The sequence below is a fragment of the Pseudorca crassidens genome, chromosome 5 (assembly GCF_039906515.1).
Source record: "Pseudorca crassidens isolate mPseCra1 chromosome 5, mPseCra1.hap1, whole genome shotgun sequence".
Taxonomy (NCBI): Eukaryota; Metazoa; Chordata; class Mammalia; order Artiodactyla; family Delphinidae; genus Pseudorca; species Pseudorca crassidens.
In genome coordinates this window covers 107,807,244-107,829,843 of record NC_090300.1, presented here as the reverse complement: position 1 = coordinate 107,829,843, position 22,600 = coordinate 107,807,244, and the positions used below count along the sequence as shown (strand labels likewise).

At 35.6% G+C, this 22,600-nt stretch overlaps 1 protein-coding gene across 1 annotated transcript in view; it reads left to right on the top strand.

Annotated features, from left to right (window-relative positions):
- The window catches only part of EPHA3 (EPH receptor A3), a 366,552-nt gene that overhangs the window by 226,407 nt on the left and 117,545 nt on the right, over positions 1–22,600 (top strand). The window contains exons 4-5 of the mRNA XM_067739177.1: positions 11,135–11,290; positions 11,970–12,305. Of these exons, the coding sequence (XP_067595278.1) occupies positions 11,135–11,290; positions 11,970–12,305 (492 nt within the window). The remainder of the gene's footprint in view (positions 1–11,134; positions 11,291–11,969; positions 12,306–22,600) is intronic.

The following is a 22,600-nucleotide window of genomic DNA, read 5'->3' as shown; positions in this document are numbered from 1 at the left end:
TGCCTGCCTTTTCAAAGGCTGCTGGGATAAGATATTGACTCAATGCCCAATTTCCTTCCCAATCCCTCACCTATCTAGCCTCATGTACAAGATCTAAACCCCTAACTTTGCAAAATATAAGAAGACAAACAGTTATCTTGAATGAATTTCCAAAGTCAGTTAACAAAATCTTAAACAGTTACTCCAGAGAGTGGGTGGAATGTAATGATCTCTGCCCTGAAGAAACAATTGCAGAATGCACACAGTGGTCTAAATGAGAGAAACACACACACCTGCTGCAGACAAGACACACACACTACATGTGGCTATTTTAGCATACACAAAGACACACCCATTCTTTTTTCCCTCCCACTCCCTCCTCTCTCTGTCCTTCCATCCTGCCTCTCTCTCTCTCTCTCTCTCTCTCTCTCTCCCTCCCCTCCCACTACTTCAAGGATAGCAACACTGAGCACAGCTTAACAAATCTGAAGTTATCTGAGATGACCAGAGTGAATGAAAGCAGCAGACATATTCCTGCTGTTGTTTTTACTCCTTATGTTCCAAACTCTTGTGTCCCAGTTATTTGTATTGAGTGGTATATATTTGCCAACTGTAAGCAATGCATTTTAATATTGCCTCTATATTTTCTCCCATTCTTTCTGCCCTTTAATTCTCTCCTCTCAGATGGATTTAACCTTTTTAGTCTTTTTGTTGCAATGCATCTGTCTTCCAAGTTGAATGTAATGTTCTAGGATAATAGTCATAACTATGAAAAAAATGTTCATCTCTATATTTAGAAATTAACCATTTTAAGGTATTCAAGCCTGTTGCATTTTATTTTCATAACACCATTAAAGACTACTCTCTATTTCTGTGGCAACTGCCCTTCTTGTGCAAAGAGAAAAATATTTTTTTCTTGAATAGGATGGAATTAATTTTAGGTGAAATTCAAATTTATAAACATACTGTTCTACACAATTATGAATGTTTGTGTCTTCCTTAATAGTTTCAAAATAAATGATTGGTTTAAGGTATTTTGAAACACTCATTCAGCTAATGATTGTGCTGATCCAATGGGCATCTAATTTAATAGTTTTTTATTTTCCTTGTGAAATCCATTCTTACACATTTAAGGAAGTGAATTTCAGAATGCTTTGAATATTAATCCCCTTTCTATTTTGGAGCAAGTATTTCCCAAAAGCATAAAAATAAATTAAAAGAGATCCTAGAATTATATTAGCTCATTTTTTTTCTATATTACCTTATACATTGCTGTTAGCCATGAAGTAACTCAAAGCAAGTATTGAATACTTTTAAATTGCAGACTTCTCCTAGTTGGTAATATTTTGTGATCATTAAGTGAATGCTTAGTGTATAAAAGACACATTAGAGGTTTATTTTAAATCCATTTGCTTTCTAATCAGAATATTATCAAATAGTCATTTTCATAAATTTAACAATAAAAATAGAATGGAAAGGTGATAGGATTATAAGAATTGTTAAGGTATACATTTGAAAGTTGCAGAGGTATTTCCTCAGAATAGAAAATGACATTATTTAAAAATAAACTTGCCTAAAATATAAAGCTGATTTAAATACAATAATGTCATCATTCCACCAAATTCTAGATGGCTCTCTCTTTTTTTTAGAGAGTGGATCATCAACAGTGTAGCTATGAGAGCAAATATTTTTGCAATGTGTCTTGCAGTGTTTACAGAATTCTTTTCCTCTGAGTTTTCCACCTTTTACAGGTTTTCATTTAAATCCTGGATTTTTAAAATTGTGCTATTTTCTATGTAAATTTTCCCAAGTGGAGATAGAATTACTTGAGATCAAAAGTGTGAAATTCACATTAGTGGGGCTATCAGCATTTGCAGTCAACCATAATTTTCCCCTATGTTGCTTTTTTAAAGAAGAGAGAGAAGAAAAATGAAACTCCTTGACCAGTATAATAGAAGCAAGAGCTAATCAAAACTGTGGTGTGTGTGAGTGTGTGTGAGTGTGTGTGTGTGTGTGTGTGTGTGTGTAGGAAAAGAGAGTGAGAGAGAGTAATATAGATGTGTAGATTTAGGCTCCACATATAGTACACATTTAGTTTTGCACTTTACGTGATATACACCTAAAGGCCAAATTACACACACACACACACACACACACACACACACACACACACGTTCATTAATTATAGTGTTTTGATTCTTTTGTGTGTGTATGTGCAATCTTTATAATTCTAAGACTTTAATATTTTTAAGTTTTTCATTAGATAAGTGATATGTTAATAAGCAAAAAATATAAACAATAAAAGGATTGCATACACATTGTTTTATTCTGTTTTTTTGCCATAAAATATTATGAGCATCTTTCTGAGTGAGACATAATGTGTCTCATAAATGTATGAGAATAGCATAATTTATATATGGAATTGTATGAACATAGCATAGTTTTTTTTGGTTTTTTTTTTTTTTTTTTTTTTGCGGTACACGGGCCCCTCACTGTTGTGGCCTCTCCCATTGTGGAGCACAGGCTCCGGACGCGCAGGCTCAGCAGCCATGGCTCACGGGCCCAGCCGCTCCGCGGCATGTGGGATCTTCCCAGACCGGGGCACGTGTCCCCTGCATCGGCAGGCAGACTCTCAACCACTGCGCCACCAGGGAAGCCCAGAACATAGCATAGTTTAACCACCTTTCTAATTTGAGGCATTATAGTCTTTCTAATTTGCCAATATTATAAATAGCATTGTTCATATATCTTTGTGCATATAAACATACAGAGGACCTGGTTGTTCTTTATGCATTCATGTACAATAGATCCTTGGAAATAGCATCTGAAGTTTTCATGACTTGTATCTCAAACTCTAATCTGGGTGACTATGAATCTATGATGGCAATTCTATTCTCCTAAAATTGACTTATAAAGGTGAGTATTGGACTGCTGACCTCTCCAAGCTGTAGCTATATTTCCAGTGTAGTCCGGAAAATGCTAAGCCATAGTAGGGCTTATTTTGACATGGAAGTGATTTACCTCCTCCAAAATCCCTTCCAAGGAATGGTTTTCTTAGACATTCCAATGCTATTCTGCTCTAAAGAAAACTTCTGGCACTATTCTCAAAAGCTTTTCCAGGCTGTCTCTCAATATATTCTGAGTATAGGTTTGGGTTCTATGCAGTTTATGTTCACCACAATAATATCCCATAAAAATGATTCTCTCTTTCATTATCGGTCTCTCTCTCTCTCCCTCCCTCCCTCCCTCCCCCACCTCCCCTCCTCCCTCCCGGTTTTAGTATTTACCTGCTCATAACATACATGTTTCTATGAATTTGTAAATTTTATTAATTGGTCTCATTCTCTGGGCATTGATAATTAAGAATAGAAAAACTCAACTACTCCTACTCCTAAAGCACACCGTTCTTCCTTGAAAGTAGAAGACAACTGAAAAGCTGGCAAAACACAGCGTCCTTAGGAGCAGGGTCTCTTTTAACGTTCTCTTGGTGGTGAACATGCATTGAACATATTTCAGTGTTACTGGCACCTGTCTTGCTAAATCTGATGGAACAACAACAAATGCAATAAAGTCTTGTTACTAAGCTATCTTTGAGCCACACTAGATTGTGATTGATTCTGTTGTGTGTAATAGTATGGTGGCATTTTGCCTTAGGCCTTTTTTATTGAACAGTGAAGGAACAGAAGAAGGAAACACTTGATCACTTTGTAAATGCTGCACATTGCAGGCAGGGTTTAATGACTGAACGTAGCCACTACCAGTGTATTGAAATGCCTCTGCCTTGCCTCAAAGCATTGTACCTCTATTCAAATGGCAAAGAATAGAGTTCCTGTAAGATTGTGGAGTACAGCTCATTTTGGGAATAAACAGTTGCTTTGACCTTGTACTGGCAAATAGACCCTTTCAGGCCTGGAATTGCAAGGCCAGGAAATCATCTGTTTAGTCAGTGCTGGTTCTGGTCATTAGTTTGTGTTTATGGCTGGGAATTGATAATATAGCCCTGTGTGTATAGAGCTCGGGTCTGAATACTAAAAAGACCCTATTTACCAACAGCTTTATTTTTTAATTTAAAGTTAATTCAAATTGAAATGAGCCTTTTAACCCTTAATTAGTACCATGTTTTCTCTTAAAAGTCAACCACATTAGTCAACTGGAGACAAAATTCACTTTGCAATTGAAAAGCTGTCTACTTTCTTTCAACAGTAGCCACCATGGTTTACTAAGTGCATTTGTTTTCCTTTCACTATGGTAACTTTACCCATTCTCTGTATCAGCATAACTCAAGCCCATCAATTACATCTTAGAGGAAAAGTGCGCTATGTGCTTTGGGAATGAGGCCAAGATTCTATCTGGTAGCTTTTTTATAATTATTATTCATTGTATAGCTAGTGCTCATAATACTCCCTATTTCATAGTTTTTTTCTTTATATTTTTCCAAAGCTGGTAGTTTGTTATTTTATCCCACTACTGACCCATAGTATTTAGTTCCTGTTTTATTCTTACCTCTTTATAAATATGGAATCAGCAGATTCCCAAAATATTTCTAATTCATTTATTACAAATTGGTATTATTTTGGCTTCCTTCTCTTATTTTATTCATATTTTTAGTGTTCTCAATAGAAAATTAACATTTGGCAAGAGCTTCTTCATTTTTGTTCTACTGTGGCCCATCCTGGGGCTTTTTCAATAAGTTTTGGGGTTCGCTTAGTAAATGAACATGCATACTCTCACTAACTGGGCACTTAAAATAGAGGAACTAAAAGGTAGATTAACAAGAAAAAGACAAATAAAACCTCACTTCAGACTAACAGAAGGAAAATGTTTTGTCTTTTAAATTGTATTTTCAGTATCGTGCTAGTTTTCCTTACTGTTAAAAGAGCAAAAGAAAATCACACTTTCCTACATTTTAAAAAATTTAAAATAATAATTAATATCAATATTTTAGTTTTTATTTATTCCTATAAGATTTCCCAGCTTTTAAACATTCTACTCTATCTAAAATATACATAAAAGGAAGAATATAATGAAACATAGTTCTATTATGCTACTGGGTAAGATGAAAATATAATAATAGGGAATTATTTGCTTGGCAGTGAATTTATCATTCAATCCATCCAATCATGAAATCCACATACCCTTTGAATATATACTGCTCTGATATAGAAAAACACTGAGAAGGGCAAAAACCTGTCATTTCTTGATTCAAGTATATTTCTTTTAAATCAGAAGAGAGCCTCTTTTCTTTGTCTTGTTGCCCTATGTGATTTTGTAATTTCAATGGCTTATTTTAATCCTTAAATCACGGATGAAAGTGAAGATGCTTTTCCTAATTTTTTCTACTCAGAAAGTTCTAGGAATCTTACAAATTTTGGTATATGAAGCATTAACCTTTTAAAGTGTCTAGCCTGAAGAGTATTAAGAGACAAGATAGTCGATAACCATCATTTGATAAATGAAGAAATTGAAATCCAGAGAGGACAATTGGTTACAAGTTAATTATTCATTTAAAAAATGTATTTCATCAACTGCTAGGTGCTGGGCAATGTGCTGGACACAGAGCATGCAAAATGAATAAGAAAAATCTCGTATCTCTATATTGCTCAGGATCTAACCTGGGAACAGATAATAATAACTAAAAATGAATCTTCAGACTTATTTTAGAAGAGGAAGTCACTATCCCAACTACCTCATAAAAACTGGAAGACACCTGGTCAGTGACTTTGAGATAATACCTATTTAGTAGAAAAAACTAGATCAAAACCTACGTTTCCTCTTTCCCAGTCTAGTGGTCTTCCTGTAAGATGCTGAAAACCTTGAAGAGTTGGGATATAGAGAAGTGAAATTAGGGAATTTCTTGGTGAAGATTACTTAAAACTGTTGTGTTGCAAAGTGTCTTAGCACTTACATTCTCAAGTGAGAAGATCCATTTCTAAAATAACGGCACCATATGGAATTAATTGGTCTCCTGTTTAAAGCTAGGATTGTGAATTTTATCACTGTGACTGGACACAATAAAATGTCTAGGTCATCTTAGGAGATCAGTACATGTTTGGTTTTTGAAAGTGAATAAATGAAATCCAAACATTACATGAACAAGTCTGATTCCTAGTAAATCCATGATGATATCCAGTAGGATTTGAGGAGGTGCTACATCCCATTTTTAATGGTTAATTTAGTTTCGTGTATCATTCCTACTTTGCTTATTCAAAGCCCAGAGTTCCTGCCACAATTAACTAGTTCAAAAATCTCCATTACAGCAAGGGGATGAAACGTCTCTGGGACACAAAAAGGGGCAGCAGTTTGCCTCCGCTTAAAAGATCTTACACTGTTTAATCACTCTTTGGTTTTACTACCCTGAGGTAGAAATCTATGAATAATTCTACCAGTGTTTGACTGACAAGAACATGTACTACTGGGTTATGGGAGGAAAGATGTAAATCAGAATTCTGTCATTTTGGCAGCAGGCTTTGAGTATGTGCATTTCCACCTTAGTTAAGTATTGCTTTCTAGCTGGCCAACACAGGGAAAGCCTTAAGTATATAGCAGAAATTTGTTTGTTTGTTGTTTTTAAACTTAAAGCTGGATAAAGCTGAATTAGTATTAATTTGTTTACCTTTCTTGCATGTTCTCTGTTCTTTGATATTCTGTAATAAGTTGACAAAGACTTCCTTTAAGTAAGAAAACACATTAACATATCTACTTTCTACTTATTACCTGGGTTTTACTTTTCGTATGCTGAATCTTCTCATTCTCTAACATAATGCATAGGGAGAGAAATGTGCACATTGTTATATTAGCAGTTTTATATTCAAGGAAGGGAAGGAGATACTTTTAAATTACAATCATTGCTTCTGCTACCATAAGCAAAGATAATAAAACACAAGTACTAATGCCCCGTAGAGGTAGAGTTTCAAATTTTTCCATGAGGATTTTTTTAAGAATGAAGAAGGTATAACAAAAGGATAGGTATTTCAGTACAAGATGATTTACTGCAAGGGAGGGAGATTATTTATTGGTGGGAAGAAGTTTGAAGTAAATATATAAAGAATTTCCCCTTATACATGTAAAGATAATGTTTCTTACTAGTATCATAATTTTATTAGTGAATACAAACTTTTCAGTCATATTCTCAAATTTGTTGAACAATATGAGTCAAGGATTTAGAGATTCTGTTTGTATCAAGAAAAAGAAAATTTACTTGTATGGCTCCCACATATAGTGGGGTCACCCTATTCTTAAAGTTGACAGACAACCTCTGCCCTTCCAACAAAAGTTCAATTGCTCATCTGCCCATAACAATGTTACACCTCAAATAGATAGAAAATCCTGGAGAATACAAGAGAACATCAGCCTTTCTGAAATGGTGTCTTAACTAGGAATAGATGAAAAAAGACTTGCATGTGTTTAATTAAATGTGTTGCATTAAATTTTTTAGATGACTATTCTTCAATGTCATACCAACAGCTTAGAATTGGTAGGAAAATGATTTGCTTTTAATGAGTGATTTACATAAAATTAAAAGCAGAAATTTTCTTGCTTATTCGGACTATGAATTTCTTTGTTATCTTGGGCATTCTGTTTGTGCTTCAATTGTTCATTTAAGAAAATTAATATCTACCTTGATTATTTCAATAGAACTGTTGTGAGATTTAATTGAGATGGTATATATATATATTTTTTTATTGTTGTTGTTGCGGAACGCGGGCCTCTCACTGTTGTGGCCTCTACCGTTGCGGAGCACAGGCTCCGGACGCGCAGGCTCAGCGACCATGGCTCACGGGTCTAGCCGCTCCGCGGCATGTGGGATCTTCCCGGACCGGGGCACGAACCCGTGTTCCCTGCATCGGCAGGCGGACTCTCAACCACTGCGCCACCAGGGAAGCGCGAGATGGTGTATTTGAAAGTCCTTTATAAAGAGTAAAAGTGTCGACCAAATTTAGGATATTACCATAGAAACTAGCATTGTACTCAGGATAGAGTTAGCATTCAATGAATATCTGTTAATTGATGATTAAATCCTATCAGCTAGCTACCAGGTGCCAGAAGATGCAGAGTAGAGTCTGTCCCTAACTGTGTGTCACCTAACATCCTGGATTTTCAGACGTAAAACACACAAACTGACCACTGGGTTTTCTTAGGATCTTTTTAGCTCCATTAAGCTATTCTATATAATTAATACATCTCAACTGAATTCTCTTTGTCTTTTTTATCATTTAGAAATGCTTTCTGCTGCAAGTAAAAGAAAACTTGACTACAGTGACTTAAACAAACAAGGTGTTACTTTTCTGACATTATAAGAAATCCTGGGCTTCCCTGGTGGCGCAGTGGTTGAGAGTCCGCCTGCCGATGCAGGGGACACGGGTTCGTGCCCTGGTCCGGGAAGATCCCACATGCCGCGGAGCGGCTAGGCCCGTGAGCCATGGTCGCTGAGCCTGCGCCTCCGCAACGGTAGAGGCCACAACAGTGAGAGGCCCGCGTACCGCAAAAAAAAAAAAAAAAAAAAAAATGTTAAGAAATCCTAAGATTTGTGCTTGCTGGGTCAACAAGAGCAGGGTACACATCTCTCTGATTTTCTTGGCCTTTAACTTAGTGTCTCCTGTAAGTCATTACGCCCATAATCAATGCAAGGTATCCCAAAGACTTGCATCAGAGTTCTGTTTGTATCTCTTTAGCCATCTCTTTGGCCATAACTTTGGCCATCCACCCCTATTTGCAATGATCTGACTTAGGGAGTACTTGGCAGAATGCAGTTCTGAACAAAATCAGGATTCTATTAGCAAACAGGAAGCAGGACTGAGATACTGAGTATGTAACCAACAGCACCCACCACATTCCTCTAGTTAACAGTTTGTCTTTTCATGTTGATCTATTTGTGTATTTAATTATGCTTCTTACAGGCCAACTCGTACTGTCTTAATCTTTCTCAAATGGGAGTCCTTCTGTGTATTTCTTCCAACAGATCAGTCAGAATGGAGTGCTTGCTCCATGTGGCCTGTGTTAAATTTCTGTTGCCTGCTTTCAAATTTCAAGGGCCTTTTTGGGATGGACAGAATTAGGGACATTTGTATCTTTAAGACTAATGAGGAGACTGAACAAAAGTAGATGATTGACAGATATTTATTCAACTGCATGTATATGTGCCTACCTGTCTTTTACTCTTCTCATCTCTAAGGTTATTATTTACTCATAATTAAAGTCTGGTTACTAGTTCAAGTCACATTCTTAACTTATAGGCTTAATAACTATAACTACTTTCAATACTAACAGAAATTCTGTGCTGTGGTGCTGTAGCTAACTGATTGTGTGACTATCTTGTCTTTAAGTATCACATAGTATAGCTGTTTATAGTATTAACAAAAAGTGATTGAGTGTTTAGTGAATACCTTTATACCTAATGTTGTAAAAACTATAAAAGCCTGAAATAAAAACACAGAGATAAATTTACAAGCAAACAAAATAACAAAGTACATTGGAACACTGCAACTTAATCTTTTAAAGACTCAGCAATGCCCTCTTGCAAATTTAAAGGCACTCAATAATGAGCTAAATTGAAACCAGAAGTTAAGTGCATAGTTTGTTTATACTTTACACCGTTTCCCCCTGAGGCAATATGACATGAGATATGAGTGGACCTTTCTAACCAGTGCTTAACGACAATGTTCAGAAGTTTATAATCCTAATCCAAGTTTGGTTAGGGCAATAGAATTTATTTGACTGGCTCTCAGTATGGTACCAAAAGTTGTTCAATTTAATGTAATATGGTCATTGAGCAGCCATTCTTAGTAGGAACTTGAAAACAGCAAGACTCGATTAATGATTACTATCATTTTAAGTTATTCTAATTGTTGGTTTTGTCAATGTATTTTCTTTGGGAGTGTTATCTCCCAAGAAATGTTCAGTAGGGAGATACACTATTATAGATACAGTGTGTTATCTTTTAAAATACATTTAGTGATTATAAAAGTTAAGATTTATTCACACAGGTTTTATTTGAATGCAAATAACTTGTTATTCACAATATGAAGTTGATATAAAAAATTTTGGAATTCAGTGATAAACATAGTCTGTAGGGTCTAGTCTCTAAGTGGTTTAGGCCATCAAATCTCAATGTAGCTTTGAAGTTGAGTTTTAGAGACTTAAGAAAGTATTGGCTTCCAAAGAAACTTAAAAATTTAAGATCCTGAATTCCTTCCTCAAAGGAATGTCAAGGGACTTTTGTTAGGGTTTTCACTATGATTTCAGTTCTCACGGTAATTATGAAAATGGACCAAATAAAACAGTACAGCATTTTAAATTTTATATCAGATTAGATGAAAATACTATACTGGAGACGTTCCTGTAAAAGCTGTAAATAGATAGTGAATATTAAATGGGTAGCTGAAATAATATCTGGCAACCTGTTCATTGGGCTTAAAAAAAAACATGTCATTCAGAGATGCAAATGGAAAGAAAGAAGATAACATAGTTATTTTTAAAAGTGTTAATCTAGTAATAATTCACAAGTATATCAGTTTAAATAGAAATTATACCTCCCTGTGTATTTGAGATACAGACAAGGAAATAAATTAAGACCTTTCTTTTAGGTCATTACCAGAGAAGTTAGGGAATATGACACTGTCAAGGGCAAACAAAATATCATAGCTCAGGAGAACCATGTATCAAGAATCTTAAAATATAGACAAAGCCGTGACTTCTTTCTTCAGTTGCTTGCAATTTGTGGGGATAAAGCTGTTCACACAGAAACTAATTGGAAAACAAGTGGGTACTATATTAAGTACTAACTGCAGAGACTGTACACATTGCATCATGTTTAAAAAGGGAATGGCTGCATGGCTTTGCTTTATTTTCTCCACAAACAGTCCAATGCCAAGTAAAGCTGTGAAAACATGAGATGGAAATTTCATCACACTCTAGTGCCAAAATAATCTAAATCTTGTGGGGGTTTTTTCCCCCTTAACATTTGGTACAAATACAAACGTATATGTGGAGAAACTACATGGGGCCACATTATTTGCTTCTATGAATTCTGGGAGAAGGAAATAGATTTTATTCATGGTGAATGCATGCCCTAGCCTCCTGAAATCTGTTTTATGTATTTTCAAGAATATATTTTCAAAATTATCACAAAATCTTAAAAGAGTCATTTTGTTTGTAGCTTGTCGACCAGGTTTCTACAAGCCTTCGGATGGTAATGTGCAGTGTGCTAAGTGCCCACCTCACAGTTCTACTCACGAAGATGGTTCAGTGAACTGCAGGTGTGAGAATAATTACTTCCGAGCAGACAAAGACCCTCCATCCATGGCTTGTACCCGTGAGTAGTTTTGCTGCAACCCATGCCTCCATGTTTGTTTTATTTCCTTTTTTCTTCTTCTTATTGTGTTTTTTTTTAAAGCATTTGGCCCATTTCCTTCTGCTCTCCATGTGCAAATTAAAAGCTTTCTCTGCTTCACTCTCCATGCTTGCCTCACCACAAATGCAACATTTATCACACAAAATGAATTAGTTTTTAAAGCACTTCCTGCAACAGGACACCCAGAAGGAAAGAAAATTTTCTATATCTTGTTTTAGATCTTGCGTAATTTTGACACGGTAGGGGAGGTTTAGGCATGGGATTTGTATTTTTACTTTTCTATTCCCTCTTGTTATATGTTGGTCATAGGTCATAGGGAAAAAGAACTAAGATTTATAAAACTAATACTAAAGTTTTCATAACTATTCACAAGGGCATTGAATTTAGTGGTAAATTCCTTTGTTGGACTTCGTGAATGCATCTTCAACCTGGAGTCAAACTCCCCCCTTCATAGCTCGGGGAGGACAGCACTCTTGAATCCATGTGTCTATAATCTCATGGATCCTCTGAGGATGAATTAAAGTATATAATAAAGACAAGATGGTTATTTACCTCTTTCAGTTCCACTGTAAATTATCTATTTCCCTTGTAGTAGAAAACAGAAGTGAGGCTCATTAATCTTTGTTGAACTACTTTGCAGGACCTCCATCTGCACCGAGAAATGTTATATCTAATATAAATGAGACCTCGGTTATCCTGGACTGGAGTTGGCCCCTGGACACAGGAGGCCGGAAAGATGTTACCTTCAACATCATATGTAAAAAATGTGGGTGGAACGTAAAACAGTGTGAGCCATGCAGCCCAAATGTCCGCTTCCTCCCTCGACAGTATGGACTCACCAACACCACGGTGACAGTGACAGACCTCCTGGCACACACTAACTACACCTTTGAGATTGATGCCATTAACGGGGTGTCAGAGCTGAGCTCACCACCGAGACAGTTTGCTGCAGTCAGCATCACAACTAACCAGGCTGGTGAGTACCTGCTGGATGCTTCCTACTCCTGCCATCTCAGAGCCAAGAAATAGTTCTCACAGAAAGAGTGGAAGAAAGGGTAGGAAAAAAAAGATTTGAAAGAGCCCCAGGATATTCTTTTTTATTACTTTTAGACAGTTATGGTACATTAAATAGCTCAACTTAATTCTTCAAAGTGAGAATAAATCATATTTGTTAGATGATTTTAAGCTAGTTTAATCCATTGCTTCCCAATTTGAAATCTTTAAACATCTGGGGCTCTGGAGATAGTACTTATGGGGCTCCTTGCAGCATTTCCGTATTTTCAAGAACTTAACAGACATTGAATCTAGCTTGGAAAAGGTTATGTATGATATTTAAAACTATAAATGTCTTTACCTTAGTTATAATTATATCAAATTTTGTGTATAGTTATTCAGTTATTTTATACTCCCCAGAAGCTCTGGGTAGTATAGCTCAGATAGTTAAAACTCTCTTATTAATTAAAAACAAAGAAAAGAAACACATTTTATTTAATAGATACAATTTGTATTTAAAAATTAAAAATATGGAATTGAGGAGAAGCTTAGTAAAAAGAGGTCTTGGTGGAAAACAGTTGGAATCACTGATCTTTAAAATTTCCAGATATAAATTTTATGGTGATTTCATCAACTGTATTTTCCACTGACAATCTTTTCCTAATTAAAAAGAAAATACTGTGTTGCCAGATTGTAAGCAAAGGGCCTTTAATATGGAATAGAAAATTTAAATAAACTTCTCACCTTTCTTTATCTTGCATCCACAACATTTCTCTTTTCTTTACTGTTAGTAAATCCTGTGTTTTTCAGTCACCCCTTAAATCTTCTAGTTGTTTTTCGGTTCTCTGATAATTCTTGTGATATTTTTTACTATGGTTTTTTTTACAGTGTGGTGTCCAGAATTATTCATGGGGCTTTAGTTGTGATTCTCTCAAACGTATAGAAGAATTACATTTTGCAGAGTATACAGAGACATGCCAGTGATATCCCTTTGAAATAAGACAATCATTTTTCCAAGGTGATAACTGTGATGAATGAGTAAAACAGTTTTCTAATCAACAAAGCTGTGCAAAATTAAGCTGATAGATATTTATTGTGCATAACTGTTGCTACAAGATATTATAATTAGGGTTACATTTCAAACAATTCAGTTCAGAGATATTATTGTATAATTTATACACAAGAAAATAAACATTGGAGCCAAAAAAGGAGAAAAGGAAGAGACAGGATGGCCCCCTGAAAATACTTCAGCTAGAACTACAGACTCCCACGTCTGCTCCCAGGAGAGCTAACCTTGAGTTGGAAGTTAGAATTGAGTGTAAACTCAGCTTCTTTTCTACATTTGGTTTAAATTATGGAAGTTCCTCTGCTCTCTAGCGGGACTCGCTCTTTTCTTTGAGGATATGAATACTGGATGTCAGAAGAAAAGAGAAAGGAGAGATGACTAAATTCCATCAGCTGGAAGAGGTCTTAGAGCAGCCAAATATCTAGCCAGGAAATTCACCACTTTCTTTCTTTCACTTGGCTGACTCAGGGAGGTTAGTTAAACTACCAAGGGTACAAAACTAATAGGTGTCATCAGGGCTAATATTCACCAAGTATGCACAAGTATGACTCTGCTGGTTAGTAAAATTTTGTACTTATTTGCATACTGGTTAGAAGCAGACAAAGTTACTTCTGAAGGTGAGTATAGAAATGCACCTGTACTGGTTAATTCCTCAAGTACCCTAGGTAGCCCCCTAAACCCAGTATATCAAGCCCCCCACTTCCTTCCCCATAATCTAGCAATCAAAAGGATAAATCTTGGCATTAGAGGAGTCTCCAGACCAGTCTGTCAGGTCCCCCTTCTTCTCGTAATCCAGCAACCAAAAGGGTAAATCCTGGCACTTGAGTGGTCTCCAGATCCCTGTGCGGGAACTTTTCCAACTTGAGGGCTCCATGTCCCTAGCATTCCAGTTGACAGATATTTTGAATATAACCCCTGGCAGAGTCCATGTTTAAATGTGTCTTTCTGATCCCACATCCCTCCTTTGTTCCCACTTTTCTTCTAGTCTCCTATATTGAAGAAATTCTTATAATTTTACATCGTCTCATGGTGATAAAGTTTATTTATGGAAAAGACAAGACTTTTTAATGAAGTGCACTGAATCATTATTTTAATCTTGCTTACTGAATCTGTAATCTCTCCCACTTAAAGCTAGATCTCAGACCAAGCAACATGTGCTTTTGTTTCGCTTTAGTTAATGATATTTAAACTTTGTAGTTAATAATATTTAAAGATTTGTAACTTAGGTTTATTTAACTGTCTTCCATGAGAGAGAAAAAAAAGATGAGTAATGCTATTGCTATGTATCTCATGATTATAGCTTCTCATATTCAATGAACACAAGAATTTTAAGAAGTTATAATTATGTGGCAAATGGCTTTCCCAAATCCCATATTTCACTGTGATTTACTACCTTGTTTAAAACAAGAGCATCAATCTGTGTTATAATTATCTCCTAAGTCAAACAGAAGTGTATAAAAACAAGCAAGAGCTCCTTATTTCCTATCTTATCATTGACCTCTGGCTTTCTGACAATGCATTTATCAAGAAACGAATAGTTCCAGATATATACAATGAATGAATCTAGGTAAAGTGGCAACCAAGAGCAGGCCAAGACTTTAAAAAAATAAATGGGGTTGGTGCTTTGGCCCTCCCAGTTACAAATCACAGGGAAAGACAGAGATTCAGCAGGGATGATATCAGCTACTCTTCCTAACCCCACTCTCATTTTTCAGAAAAATCACAAATATGTCTACAACATTCACCATGAGGCATTTTATATATTTATCTCAGAGAGTCTGTATCATTTTTGTGCCTGGGGAGGTAGAGGTCTTTGTTCCATCTTCAAATCCCCATGGTAAGATATATAAGCAAGATTAGAAGCAATGCCATTTCTCCAGAGTGTTTCATTGTTTTACTTTATTTTTGCTCTTGTGAAGGTTAATGGACTGGTAGCCTTGAGAAATGAGCTCCCGACATCTAGAAAGATATGACTATGACAGATACGAGGCCTGGTGTTTAAATTCCTCCTTCCTCTCTATCTCTGACATGGCTATAAAGGGGAAATGTGAATGTGTCCCTTTTAATTTAGTTTGTGAGATTGAATTTGTTGATTTTTCTCTTGATTACATTGTAAAAGCCATGTGATGACCACATGATAAGGCACCTTCTAAATTATGGAGGATTATGTTGTGAATTTGGGTGTTAGTTCCCAGCCCTTAATACTTTCACAAAGTATGTCAGTGAGATAAAAAACATGGTCTGTACGTTAAGATTGTATCCATGAATCCATCAGTCAAACATGTACAGAACGAATTGCAGATTGCAGAACAAAAATCTGTGATGTTATATCTTGGGGTAAATTGCTACTTCTTGTTTTCTTCTTTGAATGAGTATGTTTACCTTTCAGTTCTGGAAAAATCATTCCACTAGTGGAATATTTGTCCCTGTTTTTCTCAACTTCCATCATAGAATCTGCCCTTTCTCCACTATCCTATAGCATGTAACAATCTCACGCAAGAAGAGGGGCCACTAGTAGAGAATATATGGGCTTTCAAGTTTTGAGATCCACCCCATGCCCATTTTACAGAAACTGAGATCCAAGAAGTTTTTTCAACTTTTTATCAAGCGATCAAACTTCTACTTATGTCTTCCAACTCCAACTCCACTTTCAACTTCTATTCTTGTGTTCTTTCTGCCATCCTATGATTCATGCCATATAGCTACAAAAAGAAATGCTTCCTTGGAGACAGAGGGGGGCTTTGCTGGGAAAATCTACTGTACCCTATGCCATCTACAATAAACTTGGTCCTTGCTTCTCAGTCATTTATCACAGGGTTTCTTAGGAGTATTCTGCAAGAGATCTTCTTTATCATCTCCACTCTTCCCCATAATTAATCTTATCCTTTACTCCCTCATTCCACACAGATGATTTTCCCTCTGTGATACTGTGATTTATAATAAGAAATATATATTTGGTCTTGGTCCCAGTTTATGGCACAGAGCTCCTAAAACTCTTAGAATTTCCTAAGTGATAAGAGCAATAATGGGTATTTTGTTATTCATAACAACCCCTTTCAGTCACATTTGAGTTTATGTTAATGAAGTGAGTTTTGGAAAGTCCCTAAGGATGGTGGCAGGGAAACAAACCATGTGATTAGAAGAACTTTTAGCCCCTCCACTCCTCAACCTCCCCTCTGGGTAGGGTGGAGGGGCTGGAGATAGATTTTATTCATCAGTGGTCAACGATGTAATCAATCATGCCTACGTAATGAAGCCTCCTTAAAAGCTCAAAGGACATGGTTCAGAGAGCTTTTGGGTAGATGCGCTGGTAGGCAAAAGTCTGGAGAAAGCATGGAAATTCTCTGCCCAGTACCTTGCCCTATTCATCTCTTCATCTGTCTGTTTCTGAATTGCATTCTTTTACATAATAAACTGTAAATCTAGTAAGTAAAATGTTTTTGTAAATTCTGTGAGCTGCTCTAGTAAATTAATTGAACATTAATTAAGAGGGGGTCATGGGATACTCCGATTTATACCTGTTGGGTCAGAAGCAAAGATAACAACCTGGACTTGAGATTAGTATCTGAAGGGGAGTTGGGGAAGTCTTATGGGACTGAGCCCTAACCTGTGGGATCTGATGCTAACTCCAGGTAGCTAGTATCAGAATTGAATTAAATCGTAGGACACCCAGCAGGTTTTGCAGAATTGCTTGGTGTGAGGAAAACCCCACATATTTGGTGACCAGAAGTGAAGTATTGCATAGAGGAGACACACAGGAGTATGCTTTTTCCTCTTACACCCTCCTAACTTATTAAGACCATAAAGTTTAGGAGGGAAAGGAAAATGCTATCTCACTGGCTTTTCTAAATCTTATTCCTCCTGTTTGTACTCACTAACTCCCATTGACTCCTGACTCTAAAGAGTGGGCTGTCAAGAAAATCTCTTCCCCTTCTAGCATCTTAGATATACACTCTCCTGGCTCTTTTTCTTTGCCTTTTCTGTTGCATAGGCTTTTATTCATCTTAGAGGAAGTTACAAATAATTAAATAAAAGCAACAACAATACACACACGCTAAATACACACACGTATGCATATTACAAATTGTTTGACTCTTCATTTTATTTTTCTCCTAATTTTCAGTCTAAGATTAGATGTTTTCATAAAGTAATCCTTACTTCTCTCTTTGTTCTCTCATTCATAGTGCAGTCTGGTTTCTGTTCTCACTCTACAGAAGTGCCCTTCTGAGAACCAGTTATAATATCCTATTTGTACCTTTTTGTTAAAATGAATACAATTGTTAGGAAGAGTGTGGATTTCATAAGGGCCTGGACCTTGTCTGATGTTCACATCTGTGGTTCTCAGACTTAGAACAAGGCTTTCTAGCACCTTGTATTCACTCAAAAGTTTATTGAATGAATGAGTGATTGATTATTGGAAATGTCCACCATCCAAAAAAGAAAACATTCTCCCTCAAACCACTTTCTCTCCTTGTTTTTTTTCTCCCTACCAATGAGACCACCGCTTTCCTCAGTTTACCAAATTCTGACACTTGGAATCATCTTTGGTTCATATTCCGCATTTAAGAAGTGATCACATGCTACTGATTTTTCCTTTGAATTGTTTCAGATCTTCATACTTTTTCTCCACACTTAGTGTTAGATTTTAAGGTTCTTAGTCATAACATTTATAAATAAATAATACCAAGAATTATAATAATCCTCTTTTAATTATGTTGAGATTCCAAAATAAAAAGGAATTGGAACTTAAATGAATTAGTAAAGTCAAAATATCATACTGCTTAGCAACTTCTTCCCACTGAGATATTTGTAAAAAGGGTTAATGGATCAACAAGTATATTTCAACGCTCCTTTTATGTTCATGTAATATATGCTCCAGCCATGCAAGAATTTATGATAGAAGTATAGATTTTTAAAAAATTATACAAATCATATAAACTTGCAGAAGACACTATGTAATTAAATGAGTTAAGAAGTGGTGGTTGAAGGATTTTAGGGAAACCTTTGGAAAAAAGAGTTTAGATGTACTTTGAAAAATAGGAATAAATCAGATAGGAGAAAAGAAAAGGAAGGGTATATATATTACAATATTGGAATTGAGTTTCCTGGGTAGTAGGAAGGGTAGGCTGAGAAGAGGAGATGGATCTTGTTAAAGGGTATCAGGAAATCAGGTTGGATATGCAAGGAAGACCAAGCAACTGGTATGTTAGGTAGTGGGATATTGGATGGAAATACATATATTGAGTGGAAGAGTAACCTCATTCAATCTGTTTTAAGAAGCTTAATCTTGAAAAGAGCATGGAACAGTGTCAATAAGTATAATTCTTCACATGTGAATGCCTGAATTATAGTGAAAGAATGACATAATTGGATTTAAATGAGTATTCGTATTATCTGCAATTACAATTTTCAAGTCTAAAACGGCATTTAAAAAATGTTGAGCCATACATTCAAACAAACAAAAAAAAAGTTTTAGAAATTTTTGGTCTTTTCCTACTTACATTCTTGATTGCCAGGTAGTTGACATTGAAGTACCATCAGTCCTAGAATTCTTTTGCCTTGCAGTCTTACAATCAAATAAACAACTTTAGCATGACACTTAGGTAAATGCCACTCTGTTTCTCTCAATTTATAATAGTTGAAAAAGGTGTCCCTTCATTCTCTGGGTCCTGGTATCACTCCAGTATTTCCTTTTTCAACATACCCCTAATCCTTGAAATTTTTGATCCAGGCATGCACATTTTTAATATTTTTTTCTAGTTTCACTTAAACTTATTTTTTCCTCTATGAAGATTATCTTGACCTCTATACTTCCCTAGAGTAAATGGACCTGTCCCTCCTCTTTCAATTTACCCTATTGGAGTTGTGCATATATGTGTACAGTTTTTATCATAAAATTTAATTTGTTCACATATATGAAAGTGTTGCAAATAGTACCATAGTACACAATATGTGTATATACCTTAAGCCAGATTTCCTAAAAATTAACATTTTACTACATTCGCTTTATCATACTCTCCCCCATTGCCTTCTCTATAGAGATATTATTTATTTCTGAACCACTTGAGTGTAAATTGCAGATATTATGCTCCTTTACTCCTAAATTCTTCAGTGCGAACTTCCTAAAACAATGTCACTCTCTTACATAACCTCAATACATTTATCAAAATCAGGACATTAGCATTGTCCATATTATGATCTTATCTGCAGATATTAGTCAACTTTTGTCAATTATTCCACGATGTCCCTTTGGCAAAAACAAATGGATATTCTGTTTACCTTCAGTTTCTATCTATAATATAGTTCTTATCTACAATAATGAATAAATTAACCATTTTCTGTAAATTAAGTCAGATACAAAAATATGAAGGGAAAGGGAATCAACACTTATGGGTAGGACTTTCTCAGGGGTTTGATATCTCTCTAAGAGTTTCACAGTTGCCACCCCATTGAAAAATGACCAGTAAATAATATTATTTAAAAAAGAGAGAACTCGACTTAATTTTATTTAGATTTCCTGTTGAAGAACCATCAATTTATACAAAGAAGGATAGCATCTTGGAGGCCTTCTGATATAAGGAAAACATTCTTAGCCTTGGCTTTAAACAGAATAGCCTCTATCATTCACTTAATTTAATGATCAAAGACAAATCTCTAATTTTCTTCCAGTGAAAAATTGCTATCCATCACATGAGGGATTGAACTGGAAATTCAGTCATAATTTTTCCTGTTTTATTTATTTTTTGTGATTCTAGTACTGTAGTTTAGAACTTTGTTATTGGTATAATTTTAATCAACCAGTACATCTTTTTGATCTTTAACCACACCTATCAATTTACTTCTTCTAAAGGACTTCTAAAAGCATACTTGCGTATACTTTTGTGACCTTGTCACAGGACAAGGTAACAGCATCTATTAGTAGAAAAAAATAGTTTAATATATCTTGAATAAACAATACACACGGATGTGCAGGCTCAGCGGCCATGGCTCACAGGCCCAGCCGCTCCGCGGCATGTGGGATCTTCCCGGACCAGAGCACAAACCTGTGTCCCCTGCATCGGCAGGCAGACTCTCAACCACTGTGCCACGAGGGAAGCCCAACAATAAACACTTTTTAAAATGAATCTTAAACTGTCAGAGCCCTTTGGCTACATTTAGAATCCAGTCTAATTTTTATACATTGATAAAGCAGATATTTTAAAATCTTCTTCATTCCTTATTCTGCAATAAATTTCCTCTATCTACCTTGTTCTGTTGGGATTTAGAAGCAGCATTTATAGATATGACAGAGGAATGCCTCATGTCAAAGAGAGCCAGGCAGGCTTTAGAATTTCTGAAGAAGCAAACGTTTCAAAATAAAACTAGAAAAGGTATACAGCTTGGATCTGCTATTAAGCTACAGATACGTATTGATATAGTCTCTTTAGAAATGTATGCTGACATATAATTATGCACCCTGGAAGTAAACTAGACATCAGAGCATCTACATGAATTCTTTCAGAGCATGAAGGAAGGTGTTTTGTAGCACCAGTATAGTACATCAGAAAGCTAAAATATAATGAAAATCAAACAAAATAGTGGAAATAAGATTACAGTAAGGCATTCTGATGAATCCTCCCCTTGTTGTTTCAGTTGTGTGATTAATAAACCCTAAGAATTGAAGGCTTAACCTTTTATTTCTTTCAACAAACAAATGAGGTCTGAATCAGGCCCAGAGATTACAAGTGAATATATACATTATAATTTTCTTGGTGCATTTCGCTTGTGTGGTAATTTAGCTTCTTTCTTTCCTATTTGAAATCAAGGCAGAGACCTGTACATCTGGGGATATCACTCTGCAGTGATGTGTCCTAGTGTGCCTGAAGCCTTCCACATCATTTAACACATTAATGATGCCTTTCAGCCGTCACACCCTGGTATGGAGGCATATCACATATCTGCAGCATGAGCAATAAGCTGAACAAAAGCAGAGCCATATATTGTCCTGACAGTTATTCAGAACCTTTATATGAGCTTAAAGCCACAATTGTATGGAAAACCAGCAAATGGAGATAGTTTGGGGGTTTCCAGGGTCTATATTGAACTCTCATCCCATTTTTGTTTCTGCTCTTTAATATCAATACAATTAAAATGAACGGAGCAGACATATGTCTGGAGAATTACGGTTATTCTTTTCCTGCTGACTTCTCCTTTAAAGTGCTCACAAGAACAGAAATAACAACAACCAGCTAGAGGAGAAAATATGGTGTTAACTAAAGCACTTAGTATTAAGAAAGTATAGCATAGGGAACTATATTCAATATCTTGTAATAACTTATAATAGAAAAGAATCTGAAAAAGAATATATATATGTGTGTATAATTGAGTTACTTTGCTGTACACCGAAAGCATTTGTAAATTGACTATACTTCAATTAAAAAATAAAAATTAGAAAGAGAGAAATAGCCATTTAATGCTAACTTGTGCCATATTCACTGCATCTTTCCAAGAGCAAAAAATACTTTTTCAATAGAAATCTTTCCTATTATTATTTTTCCCAAGCAGAATGTTTTTAGTCACAAAACACGTTAAAGACAATAACTTATCTTTTAATATATTCTACCCCTCTAGGATTAAGTTAAATATAAAAGATCCTTAGGGAATAATTGCAATATGTGCAGATAATTGAGAAATTGAATAAATGCAAATATTTAGAAGGAAAAGATGCTCTGATTTTAAAAGCAAAAATCCTACTACCACTAACCAGACTCTTTCATTATAAACTCTTAATTATATTTCAGTATCTCCAAAAATACAATCTCCCTGTTAATAACTATAATATAGCCCAAAAATCTGACTTTGTAATATAGCACCTATCAATATAGCACCATTGTCCAAATTGAAAAAAAAGCACCTCTTCCTCAAGGGACTTTATTGCCATCTGCTATAAAATTGTTGTGCTATGTATTCAAATTAAAAGAATTATTATGTGTGGCATCCCCATGTGCTAGGGTCCTGAGATTCTATAATATTCACACTAAACCAAAGAATGCTGAGGCCAAAAAATGGGAAGCTCACATTTTCTACCTCATTTCACCAGTAGTAATTGCTGATCTAAATCCTCTTGATATGATTAACACTGCTCTATAGTCTATTACATAATTATGTCATTTAATCCTTACAACAATTTTATGACTGTGAGTGGTTAAATGTCTTGTCCATGATTTCACAAC